At 41.8% G+C, this 24,770-nt stretch overlaps 1 protein-coding gene across 2 annotated transcripts in view; it reads left to right on the top strand.

The window, feature by feature from the left end:
- BRDT (bromodomain testis associated) overlaps positions 1-24,770 on the top strand; it is a 212,624-nt gene that overhangs the window by 75,950 nt on the left and 111,904 nt on the right. For both annotated transcript variants that reach the window (XM_075322321.1, XM_075322320.1), the window contains exons 6-7: positions 1,940-2,305; positions 16,527-16,655. In XM_075322321.1, the coding sequence (XP_075178436.1) occupies positions 1,940-2,305; positions 16,527-16,655 (495 nt within the window). The remainder of the gene's footprint in view (positions 1-1,939; positions 2,306-16,526; positions 16,656-24,770) is intronic.

Genomic DNA, 24,770 nt, shown 5'->3' on the forward strand with positions numbered 1-24,770 from the left:
TAATGGCCCTATGTAGAATTCTGAATTGAGTGTCTCTCCATCTCTCATTGGTAATATGTTTCCGCACTTGTACCCATCCTCTCAGTATATCATCCACCACTTCTTCCCTTCCCAATTGTTTCCCCCACGCTTTTAAAGTCCGACTATCCTCCCGTGAGATAAGCACCCCCCTTAGCGATCGATAAATTTTAGAGACATTTATACTTGTTACATCACATTCCAGTAACTCATCAATCGAACTTCTGTTCAGCTCTCTTCCAACCACACCCAGGTCTCCTATTATTCCATGTTTCAATTGTTCATACTGGATGACATGTGAGCTATTAAGGTTGTACTTATCCAACACTTCCCGACCTGTCATCCACCTCCTGTCCTCCACATTCATAACATCTATCATTCTCCTGACTCCCCTCTCTTTCCATCTAGTAAATAGCTTGTTTTCTCGTCCCAGGGGAAAATTTGGGAATGCCCAGGGGTTCAAGTACTTGGACACTTTCCATGAGAGCCCCAGTTTTTTCCTTACCGACTTCCATGTTAGCATGGTGTCTCGGAATATAATTGAGTTCCTTATGTGCCCTTCAACCCTGGATAGTGGGGAGTGCAGAATGGACGTCAGATCCCACGGTGACGCATATTTAGTTTCCATCGCATGATCTGAGTGCCTACTCGTTCCTCTCACCCAATCAATTACATGCCTCATGATACATACAAGATTATACCCTTGGACATCTGGAAAGTTTAGACCTCCCTCCTCTGCTGACTTCATCAGCGTACGCAGCTTTATTCTGGGTTTCCTTCCCCTCCACAGAAATTCTGTATACGCGGAGTTGAGCTTATTCACATCCTTTAGTTTTAGCAATAGCGGGATTGTCTGGAAGGGATACAGCAGCCTAGGAAAGCTCATCATTTTTATCAGGTGGCATCTTGCCAGTAATGGAAGTGGCAGACCTTTCCATCCCTTTAATTGAACTATAATTTTCCTGATTAGCGGTCCATAATTCAAGTTATAGATTGTTTCCACCGATCTTCCTATATGCACTCCCAGGTATTTAATTGAAGATTGTGCTATAGGAATTCCACATAGACAGCCATCCCTTATTTGTCCCCCCATTGTCCCATGATGCCCCTTTAGGAGCAATACTGTTTTTATTCAATGTGTTTCGAAAGCTGCCTCACTTCTTCATCAGGAAGCATTGCTACAGTGACATCCAATTTGTAAACGTTTCGCATTTGAATTTTTAGCGCCAAAAAAGCACATGTGTCAGTTCAAAGAGGAAGGTGTTAATGAAGAGTTGAGTATTCTATCAAAAACTTTTTTTTTTTTTTTAACACCTTCTTCTTTAAACTCTGACACGTCATGTGCTCTTTTGGCGCTAAAATTCAAATGTCAAACGTTTATAAGTTGGATGTCGCTATAGTACCGCATCGTGGTTATTTTCCTGATGAAGAAGCAAGTCGGCTTCGAAATGCATTAATTAAAAACTGGACTGTGTCCTGGATCCCTTTTTTATATTTGCTTCCCACGGCAGTGCAGACTGAGCACTACTCTCCTGGATACATGTTGTACATATGTGCATCTGCACCAGCCGTACACATTCAATAGGTTTTTATGTGGTTTGAAAACATCCTACCAAGGTGAGTGCACTATTTTTATTACAATTCCCATTCTACATTGGATAATACCCTATGGCACCAATCGTTTCAGATTTTCTTTAATAGCCCTTTTCCTTGGCTTACGGAGATACAGTATGTATATTTCTGAAACATAGGCCCATGTCTGTCCTGACACGTGACTGACTACTGGTTGAATTATGTGATTGGGGCTATTTGTTACATTTTTGGCGATTCCCTTTTGATGTGAAGAAATAGGAAAATCTATTTCACTAAACTTTTTTTTGCAACATTTTGTCTTTTTAAATTTTTATTTATTTTGTTTTAGGCAAAGAAGGGCATTAAGAGGAAGGCGGATACTACAACTCCTGCAGTGTCTCTTATATCTATCGCCTGTGAATCTTCTCCTTCTCTACCTGTACCAAGACAAGCTCAGACACCAGAAAGTCCCGAAAAACCACAAGCCGACACCTCTGTCCAAGATCTTCCAGACTCTGCGCATCAAGTTCACGTAATTGCTCCTAATCCACTATCTGAACAGCTGAAATGCTGCCACAATATTCTTAATGAGATGATGTCTAAAAAACATGCAAGCTATGCCTGGCCTTTCTACAAACCTGACCAGTCTGCATGCCTTAACCTGCCGGGCTTCAGTGACCTAATAAATTGTCCCATGGACCTGGGAACCATCAGAGTAAGTATATGAAGGAACCAGTGTTCTTATAAAAAAAATTCTCGGAGATTTTAAGAGATTCCAGTAAGTGAGATTTCCACTCAAGTATAAGTAGATTAGATTAGGATGTAATTTTTTTTATATATATATTATATTATGTATTCCTAATTTTCCTTGATGAGCTGCATGCAGTATCCAAGAGCTACAAAATTGTTTTTGTACTGCTGTGTAGTCAAACACTCAAAACTTTAGTTAAACCCCCCCCCCCCCCCCCCCCCAAAAAAAAAAAAATAGATCGTACTTGCCTACTTTATAAATGGTAAGACGGTCTTTGTTGCCCATAATAACTAATGAAAACATAAATTTATTTAAAGGGACTCACCAACAAATGACTGTAAAAACCAAGTACAGCCGCTCGGTACGTCATGGCGTGTCCAAACCTTTAAGTGCATCTTCCTCTGCTCGTTTTCCCTTTACACCCTCCCCTATTACGATACAATACACTTTATTGATTCTGAGGTAAATTTTATGGTATCACAGTAGCACAACATAAGAACATGAATTTGTAAATTAACAAGAAAGACTATAGCGTTGACAGAAGAATATACATTACAGGTCATACACAAGTGGTAAATTAATATCTTTCACTGATTTCATTCTTAAGTAATTGTTGTACCTTCCCATAGCAGTTGGCACTCTTCTTTAACAGCTCTGGCTTCATAAAGCCAGAGAAGGGCAAAAATAGGTGAAAAACAAGCAGATGGGAAGGTGCTCAGAAATATTTGGACCTGCCATGATGTAGTGAGCGCCTGTACTTGGTTAGAATAGTCATTCTGTTCTGACAGTCACTTTGAAATCAGATCTATCAAAGAATAAATAAAAGAATAAAAAAAATCTGTAAAAGAATAAATAAAAGCACTTCTTGACCACCTGATAATGCAATCTTTGGGAGGAACAATTAATGAATTAAGGGTCAACTCTCATATATCCTGTGCTCTACGCTGAACGCTTACACTGGGGTTTACATATAAATCTCTGAAATACGGGATTCCGACGAAACCCCTAACAAATTTAGTATGAGGCAGATAGTCATTTAAGCCTGTGTCGCCTTATGACTCGGTGGTGCATAAAAGCGCTGTCAACCAGTTTTGTGCACTTCTAAAAAGGACACACCTCTAAACAGAGGCTAGATGTAGTCCAGAGTAACTCTGCTGTCTCATTAAAGTGAATAGATCCCTCGGGCGTGTCATCGGATGTGTCATTTAGATGGAAACTGTGATGTTGGTGCTCAGCGTAGAGCATGGGATAAATGTGATCCGAGATGTTATGTAAAATGTTCCCAATAAAAGCTTCAACTCGATCCACAAAAAAAGTCGCAACTCAGGTTTGGCATTTGTTCGTGGAAATTTAGGGAGTTTTCACATAATTGGTAGCACAAAGGCTCTCCCCCCCCCAAACGAAACTTGGGGGGGGGGGGGAGTGGGAGGGGGAGGGGGGTGTCTGTTTGACACATCAGGGGCTCTGCAAATGCGACGTGGTGGGTGACTGCTGCCTATTCCAACCAATTTTGTGTTCCAAAAGTCTAATTGTGTTTCATCCCTCCCAAGCCTTGCTATGCACCTAAACAGTAGTTTTCCATCACATATGGGGTATCTGCGTACTTGCACAACAAAGTGTATGGTCCATTTTCTCTTGTTACCTTTGTGAAAGTGAAATATTTGGGGCAAAAGCAATATTTTTATTGAAAAAAGTAACATTTTCATTTTTTTTCTTTTCACATTACTTTAGTTCCTGTGAAGCACCTAAAGTGTTAATAAACTTGTTTGATGTTCTTTTGAGCACTTTTAGGAGAGTTGTCACTTTTGGGTATTTTTTTGTCACAGGCCTCTATCTCCAAATGTGATGTGGTCCCTAAAATAAAATAAAAAAAAAAAAAAGTTTTTGTAATTGTTGCTAAACTTTTAACCCTTCTAATCTCATACCAAAAAACAAAAATATGTAAAATAGATATGTGGTAATTGTTAGGTAAATCACACAAATTCATTAATAACCATATGGTTTAAGGACATAAAAATTCAAAGATCGAAAATTGTGACATTTTAAAACAAACTGTTTTCCTAAACGTAAATATCAACCAAAATTTACCAGTAACACGAAGTACAATGTCACAAATAAACAATCTCCAGATCACTAGGATCAGTTGAAATGTTCCAAGTTACCTTATAAAGCAACACAGGTCAGAATTGAAAAAAAATTGCCCAGCCAGGAAGGCATAAACAAGCTCTGGCGCAAAAGGTTTAAAGGGGTTTTCCGGGCACCCAGATTATTAAAGCATTTCAAATCCTTTTGGAAATTAAGAAACATCATTATTTACTTACTGTGAATATTCTGCCCTGTTCCTGAGCTTTCAAATGTGGTGATTAGGGATGATTGAATATCACAAATATTCGGCAATATTCGGCTTCACGAATATTCGATGAATAGGTCGCCGCTATGCGAATATTCCATGCTCAATGTAAGTCTATGGGAAGCCCGAATAGTTGCTATTCGGCAACTATTCGGGTTTCCCATAGACTTACATTGTGCATCGAATATTCACAAATAGTCGAATAGCGGTGACCTATTCGTTGAACATGGGCGTAGCCGAATATTTTGAGGTATTCGATCATCCCTAGTCGTGATGTGAACTCTAGCTCCTTACTTGCAACAGTCCGTTTAGAGCACAGATATATGTGGGTTCACAGTATAGTTCCAGTTGCAGTATATTCAGAATTATAGTTTTAATTAGTAGTTTTAACATTATTCCCACTAAGTAAAAAAAAAAGTGGGTATTCATATTAAATCTATAACCCATTTAATAAAAAATTGCTGGTATATCAATATTAATAAAAAATTGCTGGTATATCAATATAAATGTATCAGAACAACCACCATAGAATCAAGTAAACATACGAACCAGCTCACTGCTAGCAGTATAATCAGGACAATTACCACTTGAACCTGCACGGAAAGTCCCAGGTGAGGATGTCCACAATTCAGGATAGAAAAACCAAAATAATCCAGCGGATTCCAGGCTTTTTTTTATTTTTTTTCTTCTTAAAAATACTTTTTATTTCTCACATTAAAAAATCGGATGTCGAAACGTGTTGGATGTAATACCTTTTTATCTGCTGGATGCCATCTGTGATGATTTTTTAATGTGAGAAATAAAAAGTATTTTTAAGAAACAAACACCTGGGATCCGCTGGATTATTTATTTTTTCTACCCACCATAGAATACTACTAACATAGTGGTTAAGGTAATGGTATCAGAAAATATACAGTTCTATGCCTTATGAGTAAATGGCAATTTAGTAAAACTTACAGCCAAACAACCACTATTGCGGTTGTATTTGCGGCTGCGGAAAATGCAGATTTCCCGCAGCTGCACGTAACTGCATGTCAATTATTCATGCGGAATTATCTGCGGAATTCCTGCCTTTCCACTATGGAGATGCAGGGCGGGAATTCCGCACGAAATACGCAATGTTTCCGCAGGTTTACCGCAACAATTCCACAAAAATACTGCAGCAATGGTTAGCTGCGGATTCCGGGTTTCCGGATTTTGCTGCGTGAACCTGCGAAAAGACCTGCAGAAAAGTCCGTGGGCACATGGCCTTAGAGAAGATTCAGAATGTTTTGAAGAGAAGCACTTTTAACTGTACCTGCAGAAGAGAAATGGAAGCATGTGAACAAGAGTCAACACTCGTACTGCTAAAGAACCGATACCGGGCTCTCACGCAAGACAAGTACGACGATATAACTCAAATAAGTGCTTTGCCCACAAAGAGCACTCCAGTAAGCAATCGGAAGCTGTCACGAGGGTTCCATGATGAAGTGGTCTCTCCTATTTCTGATGTCATGAGATCGCAGTGCAGGGCTTCATACACGCTCTACTCAGGTTAATACTGTTGGCTATGCAGATTTTCCTTTTATCCCGCGCTGCTAGGGTTAAGTAGATTCTCTGCTCTCCTGAACTCTGAAGGAAAGCTACAGCCAGCTGTTCTGTATTGCTAATTGCCTCTGCTATAAAGACTTATCTCCCAGTCCAGGTTATCACTGGTGATAGTTTCTGCATAGCTTATTTCTGGAAAGAACCTGTCAGCTGTTGACCAGGAAGCCATTCAGAGATCATTTGCTGTGTTGTTTTTCCCTTCCTTAGTCCTTTTTTTGTTTTTCCCCTCTGCTCTGTTCCTCATTAGTACATCTTGTCATTTTTGGAGTGCTTTGTATGATTGCTGTTCATTTTACCCCTGTCTGTCTAATCCTCTCTTTTGTCTTTAATCTAGAGCGCGACTAGTGTTCCTGCTGCCGTGCGCACTATATAGGGCTGAGTCCAGGGAAAGTCAGGGATATGCAAAAGAACCCGTATAGGGACGTTAGGGAGTGCAGGGATCAGCCTCAGGTGAGTTTAGGAGGTGACCCTGCTCCCCTTTCCCTAGCGCCAGGACCCACCATTGTATTGTGTACCTTGTGTGTTGCGGTGCTTGCCGGGGGTTCCCGTGTACCTGGCGGAATCCCGGTAGTCACTGCGTGACAGCAGCTTCTTGAAGTGAAAAAAATAAGCGTTGTGGAGAAGAAAAGGAGGGTGGTAGTTGTGGGGGATTTCCTACTGAGCGGAACAAAAGCCATTATCTGCAGACCTGACAGCACCTCACAAGAGACGTGCTGTCTTTCAGGTGCCCAAATTGAAGATGTGCCCAATAGGGTATCAAGAGTCTTCACTGCTAAATAAGACTACCAATTTCTAATAATGTAGGAACAAATGACACAAGGAAAAAAGGACCTGGAAATTATATACAGAGACTTTGATGACCTAGGCCAGAAAGTGAAGGAAGTGGGAGCGGCGGTAGTCTTCTCATCCATCTTCTCAATGGATGGACATGGAACAAGGAGATTGAACAGGATTCTACAGGTGAAGAGCTGGCTACATTAATGGTGCCATCAGCACTGTTTTGGTTTTTTTGACCATGGAGTGAATTACCTGTATGATGGACTCCTTGCTAGAGATGGGTTGCTTCTTGCAAAAACAGGAAAACGCATATTTGGTAGACTCCTTGCTATACTCATCAGGAGAGCTTTAAACTTGAACAATTCATATAAGAACCCTGCTATAAGAAACAAGGATCACAAATAAATGAAAATAGAAGAGACAGTGATCATGCTATCCTCGTATTTTGGCTTACAAGATGAACACTGGTGGACTTCAGAAAGGCAGATTTTAATGGACTCGGAGAGGGTAGGAAATGTCCAATGGCTGGATGTTGTAAAGGATAGAAATGTCCAGGAAGTATGGGAGATTTCGCTAAATAAAATTCTCACTGCACAATCAGTAACCATCCCTAAAAGAAGGAAGAATTGGAAGCATTTAAAGAGACCAGTATTTATGAACACAGAACGTTTTATATCTTTATTTCTCCCTTTTGCAAGGGTTTATCAAAGGGAAAAGAGTGGCATATCTACGGAATATATTGCTGTCAGCAGGGCACGCGTTAGAAGAGTTAAAGCCAGTAATGAAGTGAGGCTTGCAAGGGAGTCCAAAAGCAATAAAAAGGTTTTGATGGTATGTCAAAAGGAAAAGAAAAGTCAAAGGTGTCAGGATTTTTACAAGCGTTAAAAGGGTGAAGCAGTCAAAAATGATATTGAGAAGGCCGAACTTTAAATTCCTAATTTGTATCTGTTTGAAAAATGCAAATGTAACATCAACTGATTCTCGCTGCACTATAAAATAATCAGTGTCAAACAATACACTGTCTATAATCAGAGAGTTGGTGAGGGAACACTTAACTATTTTGTATATTAATTTAAATCTTTTGATCCAGATGAATTACACTTTAGGGATACTGCAAGAGATAGCAGAGGAAATTGCAGAACCACTAGCCAAAATTTTGAAAATTCATAGTGAAGAGAAATTCCAGTAGACTGGAGAAGAGCAAATGTAAGTACTTGGATAATACAGTAACTAACAAGAGCCAGCATGGGTTTGTAGCAAACAAGTCATGCCAGACTAATCAAACTTCCTTCTATGATGTAACCACTGACTGGGTAGATCAAGGAAATGTGGTAGATATAGTATATCTCGACTTTAGCAGCGAATTTAATAAAGTTTTATAATGTTATCGTTATTGAAGAAATGACCAAATATGGGATTGAAAAGGCTACGTGTAGGTGGATTCATAACTTGCTCAGTGATCGTATTCTAAGAATGGTAATAAATGGTTGCACATCCAATTGAAAGAATGTTTCCAGTGAGGTACCACAAGGCTCTGTCTTGACTCCAGTGTTGTTCAAACTTTTTTTTTTTTTTTTTTTTATAAATTATCTAGATAAGGGAACTGTAGGGAAACTAATCAAAATTGCAGACTAAGGCTATGTGCACACGGTGCGTTTTTGTCGGGTGCGTTTTTGGTCAGAAAACTGCATGACTTTACTTCCCCAGCAAAGTCTGAGTTTTCATTTTGCTGTCCGCACAGTGCTTTTTTTGGCTACGTTTTTGAAGTGACAAAAAAAAATGTAAATTCTTTTCTGCGTTTTTCCAACTGTGCAATGCATTTGAAAAACGCAGCAAAATGCAGTGAAAGAACGCAACCAATAACACTGTAAAAACACATGCGTTTTTTTTGCGGCCAAAAACTCACAAAAACGCTGCATCTTTGTGGTCACAAAAAAGGCAACGTGCGCACATAGCCTAAGGAAAGCTAAGAGGGATAGATAACATTAGATAAGTCAGAGAGAGGTTTCAGAAGCATCTAGATAAGCTGGAACAATAGGCAGTGAGTAATAGAATGGTATTTAACAGGGAGAAATGCAAAATTCTACATGTGGGCTAGAAATACGAAAATAACATTTACGGAATAGGAGGAATAGAACTAAGCAAAAACAAGTTGGGGATATTCATAGATCACAGACTGCACATGAGTCAACGGTGTGATGCAGCAGCAAAAAAAGAATACTGGGATGTATTAAGAAAATCATAGTCCAGATCACATGAAGTAATTATCCCACTCTATTCCTCTTTGGTCAGACTTCATCTGGAATACAGTGTGTCCAGTTCTGGGCACCACATTTAAAAAAAAAAAAAATCAAAAACGCAAGCAAGTTCAGAGAAAAGCTACTAGAATGGTGAGCAGACTGCAAACGTCCTACGAGGAATGGTAAAAGGATCTGGGAATGTTTAGCTTGCAAATACGAAGGCTAAGAGGAGAATAAATAGCTGTGTACAAATATCTGAAGGCATGTCAATGTGGAGGGGTCATCCTTATCATTTACACATTGGAACATGAGACGTGATGGAATGAAAGGGAGAAGATACAGATCAATGAGTGGCTGCCATGAGAGGTGTCGAGTTCTCATTCAATGGAAATCTTCAGAGACTGGACAGACCTCTGTTGGAGATGGTTTAATGAATCCTGCATTCAGCATGGTGTTTGGACACGATGACCCTGGAGATCTTTCAACTCTAATAGTCTATTATTATTGCACCATTTATCCCATGGCGCTTTACATGTAAAAAGGAGTGCACATAATGGGGACAAGAACAAAAATCATAAACAAAACAATGCACAGACTGGTATAGGAGGAAAGAGGACCCTGCCCGCAAGGGCTCATTGTCTACAAGTCTATGAAATGAGATGGTTATAAGAACAGAGGTGTGACAATCCCTACACGTTTCCTCAGAATTCACTGCTGTGATTCTACAGGGGCTGGCAGTATAACATGATGGCAGATATTTTATGTCCCATTTAGATTGATAGCACTGATAAACATGTCAACATGATTGCAATACTTGTTCAGACCCCGCACTGTTGCTCCTTTTTAAAGGTTCACAAGTAACAGGGGATGACGCTAGAACCAGTCAGAGGTCAGGGATATGTCCAATAACCTGACTCGCACCTCACAGCACGCTCTATCCAATTCTGCACAGCGCAAATTAACCTGATGCCTACGATTGCAGTAATGCCAAGCACTTCAATTATGTTGCGGGGGCTTGATTATACCTCCTCCCACTGACCTCCAGAAGACCAATCCAGAGGGCAGAGCCGTGTCTGACATCCCTGTCACACCTCCTGACACGCGCGCTCTCCAATTCTAGGGTGATCAAGACTGGCGCCTCCTGTTACCATATTCAGAGTGCTCCAGCCAATAGGAATGTGGAGACTCGACAATGGTGCCTCCCACTAACCCTGGAAGCAGCACTGAAGCAAATTATAGCCAAGGTACGGTCAGCCCGTATTTGCCTAGCCAATCACAAGCAGACAAAAATGATCACTGATGTGTAGCCAAAGCAAAACAGGGCAATTAAACCATAATAGGTTTACAAATAAAAAGGCTAACTCATGAATGGAGATGTAGGAAGCCAAAATGTATAGCATGATGATATAAATAAATAAATAAATAAATAAAAAATGCATTAAAAAGAAAAGAATTAATGATACATATTCCATTAATAAATGGGATCATAAAACAATGTCCTGTGCCTCAACTAATATTTTGTAGGCATATAATAGGGTGGGATTGTAAGATTTAATAGTACACCCATCATATAAGGAAAATGTAATTGATTACATCAATGACCATCAAATCATACATCGCACAGTCCTAATTAGATGTGAGAACTATTAGTAGAGCTTGAGATATTGTACTTGGCCAATGAATAGAAGAAACATTTATACTGTTGCCAGCCAGTGGCAATGGGGTCCATAGTAAAAGGAGGATTGAGTACAGTAGGCAGCAAAAGAACAAACAAATATTTAAAAACTGACAGTGCTACACAATAGCCATTATAAAGGAAATGGCAAGGTTAAGTTATGGCTCATACAAGTATGAACTCAAAATATGAATCAATAAAATGAGAGGTATTAATTTGTACCCCAGGGTTCAAAAGAAAGCAGGCGGTAAATCCACCATTTTTTTTGCAGAAGTAACTTGTCCTAGTTTCCCAGTTACCACCTCTCTGTGGTGTATGCATTACTTCCAAGGCTTGAAAGTGGAGATCAAATGGATTATTAGGATGTGCTTCAAGCATATTTGTGACACCATGGTATCCTCCTTTTTCCTGATATAACTGATATGATTAAGGATTCATCTTCGGGAATTCTTTTTGTTTTTCAAATGTAGTTATGGGGGGCAGCCACATGTGTTCAGGTAAACCACCCCTGTTTTGTTTTACAGTTGGTGAATTCATGATTTATATATTTTACTGTGGTCGATGTACTCTTGTAGTTGAATTCACATGCTTTACATCCTCCACATTTAAAAGTGGTGACAGTTCTACAAGCTAACCAGGATGTCTTTTGGTTTGGATTCAGTAAAGTGACTGTGATTAAGAGAGTCCTTCTGTTTCTTTTTTTTTATTCCTACCCTGCCCCCCTTCCTACCTCTTCTCCCCCCCCCCCCCCACGACAGCACCACCAGAGTGAGAGGTCCACCCATCTTAGGACAGGGAACCCATTGAAATAAAAGGGTGGCACCACTTCTCTGCATAAGTTCGGTTTCCAATCCCAAGATGGGAGACCCAGAAGTCCATGGGTGTGGCGCTGCCACGGTGAAGACTGACTTGTGCAGTAACTGCATCCAGAGGACAATTAGTGAGGAGACCCCAGACTTCGCTGCCAGCCTTAGGGCAATAATCAGGGCAGAAGTTAGAGAGTCCCTTAAAGGCCTACCCAACCTGAGGTTAAGAAGGTGAAAAGTGGGGCCAGGGACAGGACCGTGACTTGGCTGAGATCTCAGACTCAAGTTCAGGTGCCTCTTCTTCCTCTAACTCTTTGAAGAAGGACCATGGAGGCAGGCCCTGTTTTCCTGCAGTCAACTGCCTAATCAAAGTGGTCAGAGCTACTTTGGGGCTAGTGGATACCGAAGGGCCCGAATCCATAGCGGACCTCATGTTCAAAGGGCTAGAACAGAGGAAGAGGCGCTCATTTCCGGTCAATGATAAAATCAGGAGGCTGGGGGAAGAGCAATGGAGGAAGCTAGCCAGGAAGGCTATCCTTTGCTTATCATTTAAGATAAAATATCCCTTTGGTGAGGACACTTCTCTCTGGGATAATGGCCCCAAGATCGACATAGCGGTGGCAAAGTCTGTGAGAAGATATCTTCCCCCAACCCCCACCTTTTGAAGCTCTAGTTAACCTCAAAGACCAACTAGACAGGAAAGCAGACCGCTACCTAAGGGGCTCATGGGAAACGTCAGCGGGGAAATTGAGACCAGTCATAACGGGCACCCTATGTTGTGCTTCTCTCAGATTAGGTGGCGAAAACCTGGTGACAGTTTCCCTTTTTAAATCTGAGGAAACGTGTAGGGTGTGTCAATATGTTCATGGCTGTCACACGTTTGATCCTATAATCACCTCATTTATCTATTCTTTGGCAGCTAAATCGCTACCAACTATACCAACTAGCTTCTATGTGTGCACATTTATTTATACATCTATTGATGCACTGTGTGCCTTCACATTAATAGTTGATTCCTGTGCAACTCAATATTACATGTTTAAATAGTCTGTTAGTCTATAGGTTAGTACTTTAGTGCCCCCTGCTGATTATGCTGGAACTACAGATAATTACCAGCCCTATATCGAATTTATTATTGAAATACATATTATTGGTTGTTTTAAATAGGGGTTGCTTTGGCCATTAGACTTTCTAAGTTGACATTCATTAGCCATAGAATTTTATCATTTCTGATAGCATTTTCCTCAACCACTATTTCAGCAGTATTACATGTTGGTTGTCTTTACACTTATTTGATCCACTAGCAATTGGTTATCAAATGGTTTGTAGGCATAGGATTCATACTTTTTTTTTTTTTATACTTGGTGTGAATAATCTTTTAAAATGACTAAAAAAAAAAGCTAATTCTTAAATTGACTCAAATTGGAACTGTTCTGTTCTGTGAACCCAGTGATCATTAGTTGGAGATGCAATATTCTACACTAAACATTCATAGCACAGATAAGAGATCTCACTGTCTCAAGTCAGGAACTCTGTTGTGTACTCCTGAATGAAAATCTGTGCTCCAAAAATCAAATGGCGCTCCTTCTCTCCCGAGCCCTACATTGCGGCCAAACCGTACCATACAGTCGAACTCTGTTTAAAACAACCTGTTGGGGATAAAAATGTAATTTTTTTTTTTTCACTGCCCAATAGTGTAAAGTTTTGTGACACACCTGTAGTGTCAATATGCGCACTGTACCCATATATTCATTGAGGGGTGCGGTTTGTAAAATGGGGTAAATTGTGGGGGATTTTTCTTCTTTTATCATGTCACGGGCTCTGCAAATGTGACATGGCACCCCCAAAACATTCCAATTAAGTCTGAAATATATAGTGTGCCTTCTGTTCTTCACTTTGTACTGTGCTTCAGAAATAGATTTTGACTACGTAGGGAGTATTGGTAAACTCAGGAGAAATTGCACAACAAATTGTACAGTGCTTTCTCTCCTGCTACCATAGTGAAAATGAAAATTTTGGGATTAAAGCAACATTTTTTTGCTTAAAAAAAAATGTAATTTTTCAAATTCACGGCTCAACATTGTAAAATTCTGTGAAGCGCTCCTTGTGGGTTCTACTTTCTAAAATACTGTCTCTTGTTAGTGAGCTCCACTGTTTAGGCACATCAGGGGCTCTGCAAACAAGACATGATGTCCGCTATCTATTCCAATTAGGTGCTCTAAAACTCAAATGCGGTGCCTTCCTTTCTAAAGGTACCGTCACACTAAGCAACTTACCAGCGATCCCAACAACGATAGGGATCGCTGGTAAGTTGCTAGGAGGTTGCTGGTGAGCTGTCACACTGCGACGCTCCAGCGATCCCACCAGCAACCTGACCTGGCAGGGATCGCTGGAGCGTGGCTACACGAGTTGCTGGTGAGCTCACCAGCAACCAGTGACAAGCCCCCAGCGCCGCGTGGAAGATGCTGCGCTTGGTAACTAAGGTAAATATCGGTAACCAACCCGATATTTACCTTGGTTACCACCGCACGGAGCTACACGTGCAGAGAGCAGGGAGCAGCGCACACTGAGCGCTGGCTCCTTGCTCTCCTAGCTACAGCACACATTGGGTTAATTACCTGATGTATGCTGCAGCTAAATGTGCACAGAGCAGGGAGCAGCGCACACTGAGCGCTGGCTCCCTGCTCTCCTACTTACAGCACACATGGGGTTAATTACCTGATGTGTGCTGCAGCTACATGTGCACAGAGCAGGGAGCAGCGCACACTGCTTAGCGCTGGCTCCCTGCTCTCCTACTTACAGCACACATCAGGTTAATTAACCCGATGTGTCCTGCAGCTAGCTACATGTGCACAGAGCAGGAGCCGGCAGCACAGGCAGTGAGAGCGGCGGAGGCTGGTATCGAAGGTAAATATCGGGTAACCAAGGACAGGGCTTCTTGGTTACCCGATGTTTACATTGGTTACCAGCCTCTGCAGAAGCCGGCTCCTGCTGCCTGCACATTTAGTTGTTGCTGTCTCGCTGTCACACACAGCGATCTGTGCTTCACAGCAGGACAGCAACAACTAAAAAATGGCCCAGGACATTCAGCAACAACCAACGACCTCACAGCAGGGGCCAGGTTGTTGCTGGATGTCACACACAGCAACATCGCTAGCAACGTCACAAAAGTTGTTCGTTAGCAGCGATGTTGCTAGCGATGTTCCTAGCGATGTTGCTTAGTGTGACGGGGCCTTAAGTCTTGCCATGTGCCAAAACAGTAGATTTCCACCACACATGGTATGTGTGTTCTCGAAATTGCACAACAAATTATATAGAGCATTTTCTCTTGTTGCCCTTTGTGAAAATGCAAAATTTGGAGCTAAAGTAACATTTTTGTGAGAAACCGTAACATTTTCATCTTTTTTTTTTTTTCTTCCCTTCCACATAGCTTAGTTCTTGTCAAGTACCTAAATTGTTAATAAATTTCTTGGATGTGGTTTTAAGCAGTGTGAGGGGTGCAGTTTTTAGAATGGTGTCACTTTTGGGTATTTTCTGTCATCTAGGCCTCTCAGTCACTTTAAATGTGATTTTGGTCCCTACAAAAAAAATGGTTTTGTAAATTTTGTTGGAAAAATTAGACATTGCTGATACATTTTGAACCCTTTTTAATTTCCTACAAAAAATGTCTTTGAAAAATTGTGCTAATATAAAGAGTAGACGTGGTAAATGTTAACTATTTTGTTTGAGATAACTCTGGTTTAATGGCATAAAAATTTAAGTTTGAAAATTTGTGAAGATATTGGAAATGTGAAGAAAAGTTTGCAAATGCAAAAAAATATCGTCCTAAACTTACCTATCATAAAGTACAATATGTCATGGAAAAACAGTCTCATGATTATTAGAGTTTTTACATCCTAAAGTGGCACTGGTCAGAATTAAAAAAAAAAAAAAAAAAAAATCAGTTTCCCAGGAAAGCAGCATGTACTTCAATGCAATTGCAGTACTCCTGTACAGAAGCAAAGATGTTACAGAAGCAAAGATGTGTCACTGCAGCATTGCAGAGCGCCGTGTATATCAGCGGCGCTACAATGATGCTGGTTTGGACTGTCAATCATCAGTAGATCACTGCCCCCCCGCAAAGAAGGGAAGCGGTGCACCTCTGAACATTCATCATGAGAATAACCCTTTAAGAATAACTTATAAGTTAGTCTAGATTCATCCTATGAACTAATTTAAGTATGCCCTCCAGATACTTTCTCATGCCATCTGGCACAGAGTATGGGAGACACACATGTACCCTGCACTGTACCGTTGCTGAGGCAGCCCTACAGCCCCTGATGAGTATTGTGCACTGGTCCTTTTAATTAAATGGGGATCATGTATGATACTGGCCGACGTACCACCCAGTGTGCAAATTTATCAGGCCATGTTCATTGTCAAATTAGAAGGGAGTGTGTGTATGGAAGCATGTTGCTAGATTAATTTTTATTTTTGTATTGTGATCTGTAATTATACAAAGCATTGAAAAACAATTGCATTGTCGGCTAACTTACTATTTTGGTTTTCTTACTATTTGTAAGGACTGTACAAGCAAAATCCATGTTTCCTTTTCCTCTGTAACAAACCAATTTTACTTGTAAGTTTTTACAAAACTTAATTGTGTGCATATCCTATAGCAAAACATTGTGGTAGATTGGGTAAAAAGTGCATTGACATACAGCTTTTCTATCATTTCTGCTAAGTATGTTTGTTTCATTTTTATATTCAGGACAAGATGGAGAACAGGCAGTACAAAGACTCACGGGAATTTGCCTCTGACATTCGGTTAATGTTCATGAATTGTTATAAATGTAATTCACCGGATAACGAAGTGGTGACCATGGCACGGAAGTTACAGGTAGATGGTTGATCTACATTAGAAAATATAGAAAACGCAGCACACCATAGCCTGTGAGACATATATATTTTTTTTTGTTCATAAGTCTCTGGCATATCAATTCATAAACCCATTAGGAAAAACTGTTAAGCAGAACAATACTACGTAAGGTGTCAGTGACATCAATGGGAGAGTTTTGCAAAGTAGAACATACCAAAATAATGTCCCCTTTAACTGCAGAAAAACTGGCATATGTGCCACGTACGAAATTTGTATTTAAGACCATTTTATGCCTAAATGGATATACTGTTTTGAAAAATGTCCTAAAAAGTAGGTGTAGCCAAGTGGGGTTCTGAACTGTGCCAAATTTGACTGCTGTGATCAATTTAGTCTTGCGCAAAAAGACGTTTTTGGTACTAGTCATAAAATCTGTTCGTAGTCTTCATTGGTGAACACAGAACCATGGGACGTCCTAAAACTGTCTCTAGGTTGGCAAAGAATTAAATATACTGTTACCACCTAATCTTCCATCACAACTCAAGCAGAAGACTACGTGGTAACCTATCAATTGAACGCTCAGCTACTGCCGCCCTCGGAATTTTCCTACCAAAGCTTGCGTCTGCCAAGGCAAAAGTATGGACCATGTAGACTTCAGAAATGAGCCCCTTAACGAGGTTGTGGACTATAAATGGTACCTTTTTACAGCTCTAATAGCGTCTAAACTGTGCATAGCCTTCTTAATAGGATTGGGTGGTGCCAGCAAAATGGAAGGTAAAATAATATTTCTTAATTTAGGTGAAAATTCAAGACCACCTTTTGAGAGAAAAAATGGAATTGGCCTCAACACTATTTTATCTTGATGAAGAACAAGGTAGGGAGAATGACGAGACAGAGCCGCAAGCTCAGAGACCCTCCTATTAGAAGTGATGACTATAAGGAAAGCAACCTAATAAGAAAGAAGAAAAAAAAAAAGTAGAGATCTCTCTGATAGGTCCAAAAAGCAGGGACTGAAGAGCTTCAAAAACAAGATTCAGATTCCAAAGATCCAGGGGAGCCTGATGGGGTGGTTTAACATGCACCACCCAATAAAAAAGAAAGTCCTAACCTGAGGTTTAGAAGCCAAATCTCTCTGAAACAAAATAGCCAGGGTAGACACCTGACCCTTGTTGGAACAAAGCCCCAGCCTTGCCTCCAATTCGAACATCCGGAAAGAGCGCAGCACTGAAAATGTCATTGGCGAAGTACAGGTACACCCGCACCAATGAAAATAAGCCTTTCGTGTGCGATGATAGACTCTCAATGGGGATGGCCTCTTTGCATTAGTCATAGTCTGAATGACAGATTGAGACACACCTGCAATCCCCAAAATTATGGCTTCAACGGTCACACTGATAAATTCAGCGCTCGTAAATTCGAATGGAAGACTAGACCTTTGGGACATATGATCCGGATGGTGCAGAAGAGCCTATGGAACATCCGCCAGGAGATTGACAACAGCCAAATACCAGTCCCTCGAGGGCCAGCCTGGAGCAATGAAAATGTGAGAAGAGGTATAGGTGGAAATGGGTAATGCAGAGAGAACTGGGACCAAGAGCTTACAATGATGTTGTTTGCGATCTCTTGAGGGTCGCTGCATCTTGGCACAAATTCGGCACCTTGTGGTTCAGTCTGGATGCCAAGAGATCGACATCCAGAGTACCCCACCGTCGACAAATCTATTTGAACACTTCTGGGTGGAGAGCTCACTCTCCCACATATATAGCTGCTGGTGACTTAGTCCGCCTAGGTATTGATCACCCTAGTTTTATCAACTGCTTATATTAGTGTAACCTTGTCCTCTGCTCATTCCAAAATCTCTGCTACCTCCAACATGTCAGAAGAGCTTCTTGTGGCTCCTTGGTAATTTAATATAGGCCACCACAGTATCATTGTCTGTCTGATTTGAAGTCTGATCGGGAACCCTCGGAATAAGTGCTGCCAATGTAATGGGGTCAGACAGATTGCCCTGAGCTCCAGCACATTGATTGGGAGGTGCTTTTCCTGGCTGCTCTAAACTCCCAGGACTGTTAAGTGATTGGAGATGGCTACCCAGTAGAAAAAGCTAGCACCTGTGGTGAGCACCTGCCACTGAATAGATTGATAGGCGCAACCCTCAGTTAACAAGGGGGCATTGTCCACTACCTGAGAGACTGGTGACAGTGAATAAGGAGATGTCTAGACTGATGCAGGAACTGTATTGACTTGTACCAGGAGGCTAGAAGTGTCTTCTGACCAAGATTGAGCAAACAGGACTGCCTCACAGGTTAACACCATCATCCCTAGGACCTTCATGCAAAATCAAAGAGAATACCTGTCCTGACATCTCAATGTTCTGATGGAAGACTGAAGAGAGAATATCTTCTCCTCTGGAAGAAATACTGATGCCTGAACAGTGTTGAACATCATACCCAGAAAGCATAGCTGCTGTGTTGGAACCAAAACAGGCTTTACCTGTTAACCATCCAACCAATTTGCTCCTCGGTCTGAAGAACTATCAGCAGGCTCTCTAGATTCTGAGCTAAGGATGGCACTTCCACAAGAATATTGTCTAGGAAGGGAAAAATAATTATGCCCCTGGACTGTAGCCGTGCCATTGCTGGGGCGAGGATCTCTGTGATTACTCTGGGCACTGTGACCAGACTGAAAGGGAGAGCCCTGAACTGATAATGATCTTGCTTGACTGCAAAGCCAAGAAAGAGCAAATGGGCCGGAAAAATTGGCACATGTGTAACACCTGAATGTCAGTGTTGTAGATAGATACGGTGGTGCTATGGAGGACTCAGAGACACAATGATGATAAATAACAGTTTTTTGCTATATATGTTTCAATTAAGATAAACAATCGCAACTCATTACAGCTTATAGGCTGCAACAGCCGAAAAATACAGTTCATAATCTATGCAGCTCAGAGAACGTCAAGTACCGGCCCGTAGGGAGGGTGAGGACTATATTCTCCGGCTATCTACTCCCTCCCTTAAATATTAATTGGGTGTACCCGGGATGTGCTACTACGGGTTGCGGTACGTGGTCTCTCCAAGAGTACAATCTTACAACCGCCACCCCCCTTATATTTGCAATTCACACAGGGTACCCAGCCAATTCTCTCCTTAAGTCCCTCTGCAGAGAACACTTAACATTATATAATATTATAATGTTCATACTTTCATGTAATTACTTTATCTTTCGCTGCCTCCGGGCAGTGGGAGGAATCAGAAAGAAAACAGTCAAACAATTTTAGTCCTCTGCCATGGGTAAAACACAGTTTCACTTTTAAATACCTTCTGGATTAATGCAAAATGTCTTCAGTTAGCACAGTCCTTTCTCTGTAAACAACTCTTTAACAGCAGTCTTTTTTTAAGGAGTCTTTGTTCTAACTAACTGTCCGTATCTAACTATTAACACACACTGACCGGTCTCTCAATAGTTATAACTCAGACTTATTTCGATGTCTTTACCCACACACATACAGCACTCAGGGTTGACTCGCAGGAGGCCAGGCTGTTATCCCAAGATGGCGGATCTTTTTCTCCTCGCAATATTCACTCTGCTTCTTGTTTATTTAAACCACGACTTAAACACATCATTCCTTAGTTCAGCATCTCCTTTGACGGAGCAATAAAAGTCCTTCTGTGGAAACAGATCAGCAGTCATTCCCTTTTCTCAAAAGATAGCAACCGAGCCGACAGGACCACACCGCCTCTCCTTAACAGCTCCAGTGCACGCACTTCACTCGCCCAACCGCCACAATATTTTAAAAATCGACTGTGCACAGTCATGCTCTACAGTGACACCCGGTGGCCATTCAAATCATAGCACAGGTATACTCCACTATATACAGTGCCTACAAGTAGTATTCAACCCCCTGCAGATTTAGCAGGTTTGATAAGATGCAAATAAGTTAGAGCCTGCAAACTTCAAACAAGAGCAGGATTTATTAACAGATGCATAAATCTTACAAACCAACAAGTTATGTTGCTCAGTTAAATTTTAATAAATTTTCAACATAAAAGTGTGGGTCAATTATTATTCAACCCCTAGGTTTAATATTTTGTGGAATAACCCTTGTTTGCAATTACAGCTAATAATCGTCTTTTATAAGACCTGATCAGGCCGGCACAGGTCTCTGGAGTTATCTTGGCCCACTCCTCCATGCAGATCTTCTCCAAGTTATCTAGGTTCTTTGGGTGTCTCATGTGGACTTTAATCTTGAGCTCCTTCCACAAGTTTTCAATTGGCTTAAGGTCAGGAGACTGACTAGGCCACTGCAACACCTTGATTTTTTCCCTCTTGAACCAGGCCTTGGTTTTCTTGGCTGTGTGCTTTGGGTCGTTGTCTTGTTGGAAGATGAAATGACGACCCATCTTAAGATCCTTGATGGAGGAGCGGAGGTTCTTGGCCAAAATCTCCAGGTAGGCCGTGCTATCCATCTTCCAATGGATGCGGACAAGATGGCCAGGCCCCTTGGCTGAGAAACAGCCCCACAGCATGATGCTGCCACCACCATGCTTGACTGTAGGGATGGTATTCTTGGGGTCATATGCAGTGCCATCCAGTCTACAAACATCACGTGTGTGGTTGGCACCAAAGATCTCGATCTTGGTCTCATCAGATCAGAGAACCTTGAACCAGTCTGTCTCAGAGTCCTCCAAGTGATCATGAGCAAACTGTAGACGAGCCTTGACATGACGCTTTGAAAGTAAAGGTACCTTACGGGCTCGTCTGGAACGGAGACCATTGCGGTGGAGTACGTTACTTATGGTATTGACTGAAACCAATGTCCCCACTGCCCTGAGATCTTCCCAGAGCTCCTTCCTTGCTGTCCTTGGGTTAGCCTTGACTCTTCGGACAAGCCTGGCCTCGGTACGGGTGGAAACTTTCAAAGGCTGTCCAGGCCGTGGAAGGCCAACAGTAGTTCCATAAGCCTTCCACTTCCGGATGATGCTCCCAACAGTGGAGACAGGTAGGCCCAACTCCTTGGAAAGGGTTTTGTACCCCTTGCCAGCCTTGTGACCCTCCACGATCTTGTCTCTGATGGCCTTGGAATGCTCCTTTGTCTTTCCCATGTTGACCAAGTATGAGTGCTGTTCACAAGTTTGGGGAGGGTCTTAATTAGTCAGAAAAGGCTGGAAAAAGAGATAATTAATCCAAACATGTGAAGCTCATTGTTCTTTGTGCCTGAAATACTTCTTAATACTTTAGGGGAACCAAACAGAATTCTTGTGGTTTGAGGGGTTGAATAATAAATGATCCTCTGAATAAACTTTTCACAATTTAAAAAAAAAATAAAAAAAAGAAATAACATTCTTTTTTGCTGCAGTGCATTTCACACTTCCAGGCTGATCTACAGTCCAAATGTCACAATGCCAAGTTAATTCCGAATGTGTAAACCTGCTAAATCTGCAGGGGGTTGAATACTACTTGTAGGCACTGTATATGTCTTTCACCCTGTTACATATGCAGATAAGCATCTCAAATCTCTATCAATGAAAGAAATTCCCTGCCTTCCATGGATGCAATCACTGACCGGAGTGACTCCATCTTGAAGTGATGATGAAGCAGATCCCATTTGATCAGGCACTTTAAATCTAAATTGGGCCACACACAGCTGTCTTTTTTGGAGATGATAAATTGGTTTAAATAAAACCGCTTGAAGCACACTGATGTAGAAACCCTTACATTTACCCCTGCCTGAAGCAGGGAAGCTAAAGCTTGGTCGAATACTCTTTTATGCTGGAAGACCTGGGAGGGTGAGGAGAGAAAGGGGAAAAAAATGTTCCTGAGGTAGAGTGGAGAAGTCTATTCTGGAACCTAAAGAGATTACTTCCGTGACCCAAGCCATGCTTCCTGAAATAAAAAGGTGATGACCACCCACCCGTGAAATTCCTGTGTGGGTGCCTGCCAAATATTGCTCTTCCTGCTGCCTCTGGATTTGGAGGGTCTAGACCCTGATCCAAAGGTGTCTGGCAGGTGTTGATTAAAAAATAGCACTTCTAGGCTCCTGAGAGTCCTTCAGTCTGACCTGCTGACCCCGGCTTGTTAGATGCTGGAAACTGGCAAAAGGGGTTAACCTGAAAAGCCCATGCTTCCAAGAAGAATGGCTGGCCCTGGACGTAGGAAGCATGGTGCTTCTGCATCTGTAGCTTCCAAAAGGATTTTATCTAGCCAGGGTCCAAATAAGTGCGAGCCCTGGAATGGTAGTCCTCTTAGCAGGTTTTGGGTTTTTTGTTTTTGTTTGTTTTTTTAAAGCTATGTCCACCCACCACACCTTAAGCCAGAGCATGAAGCGGAACGCTATGCAATTACTTGCCACCTCTGCAAAGCACACCGCTGCATTTAAGGATGCTGGACAGAGATTCTTATCTACCTGCGTAATCTGATCAGCGATATCGGCCAACTCCAGATTCTGGGAATCAGCCAAAAAAACTTTGTTGCAAATTCTTAGTTTATGCTGTCACCGCGTCGGAGACCCAGGTAGCAGAGAAGGCTGGGCAAAGGGTAAAACCTGCTACCTCAAAAGCGGACTTCGCCATAGATTCTATACGTTTATCTGTGGTGTCTTAAGAGCTGCAACCTCTGCCAGAGGCAGAGTGGTCACCTTGTTTATGCAATAAACTGGAGGGTCTACCACCTCCATGCGACTACACTTCTCAAAGCCTTTGGGTGCTCCCACGCGCTTTGTAAAACCTCTGAAAAAAAACTTGGTTAATTCAGCTACAGACTTAGCAAAATCACAGGTACAGGCAAGATAGGCCATATTCTCCTTGAATGTAATACATGTCACAAACTGATCAATGGGAAAACTTAGTATTACAAGTTACACAAGTGGAGAAAGTGACATTTGGAGGTTACGCTAGTTTGCGTGCACAGTCTTCTCTAGACTGACGTTATGAGCTCTAGATAAAAGGGCATAAAGAAAACAGTGACAAAAAAAACCTGTTACAGTGCTTTAATATTCTTTTGACACCAACAGCCTATCCTATCCACATTGCAGGAAGCTGTGTCCCCCCCCACCCCCCGTGAGCCTACTATACCACAAGGTGGAAGATGCCTCTGTGCTCCACACTACTTAGAGTAACATGCCTAAGACTTTGTGCACACTTGAAAATGGAATTTTCTCAAGAAAAATCCGCAAGCACTGAAAGATTACTGCACCTGTGGTTAAAAAAAAAACGCGGCAAACCGCACCCGAAAACCGCATGCGGTTTGCTGCGGCTTTACCGCGGTATTGCCGCGGTTTTGCCGCGTGCGGGTTGGTACATGTGCTTTAATGCATTCAATGCAATAAAGCACATTGAAAAAAAAAAAATTTTCCTTAGAGAGACAGCTAGATAGTTAGAGGGATAGGGATAGATAGACAGAGAGTCCCTGTGAGTACACACTGCATTTCTCATGGTCGGTAGTGAGTTTAAATTACCGGCCGGGGGAAATGCCTTGTGGTTACCTCTGCTGTCTCGCTGCGAGGCTGCATTCAGCAGTGTGTCTGTGTCAGTCGCGGCTGGATGCAAGCATCACAGGACGTGGATTACGCCGGAGCTGTGTGTTTCAGGGGGGTTAATAAACGGGTGAACCAGCAGCTTTTTTGTGTTTTATTTAAAATAAAGGATTTTTCGGTGTGTGTTTTTTTTCACTTTACTTACGGGTTGATCATGTGAGCTGTCACATAGACGCTGCCATGATCAAGCCTGAACTTAGTGGCGGCGATCCGCTGCCATTAACTCCTTATTACCTGGATCGCCACCGCATCACGGCATCTAGAAGAGCTGGGGACACTCCGGTACTGCCGCATAATGGATGCGACAGTCCCGGGGCAGCTGCGGCTGATATTCTCGGCTGCGGGAGGTAGGAGGGAGGCGGGGGACATTAACCCTGCCCCTCGCCCTCCCCAGCCTGAGAATACTGGGCCGCCGCTGTGTGCTTACCTCGGCTGGAAGGTAAAAATACAGCGGAACACACGTTTTTTTTTTTGTTTTTGTTTTTTCTATATTTCCGTTTGCTTTCTATGTGTATTCTATATGTCTGTGTCTGTGATGTCGGTGTGTGTCTGTGATGTGTGTGTTTACTCTCTGCTCCGCTTCCTTTTCCTGTCATAATGACATC

This window comes from Anomaloglossus baeobatrachus, chromosome 8 (genome assembly GCF_048569485.1).
Source record: "Anomaloglossus baeobatrachus isolate aAnoBae1 chromosome 8, aAnoBae1.hap1, whole genome shotgun sequence".
Taxonomy (NCBI): Eukaryota; Metazoa; Chordata; class Amphibia; order Anura; family Aromobatidae; genus Anomaloglossus; species Anomaloglossus baeobatrachus.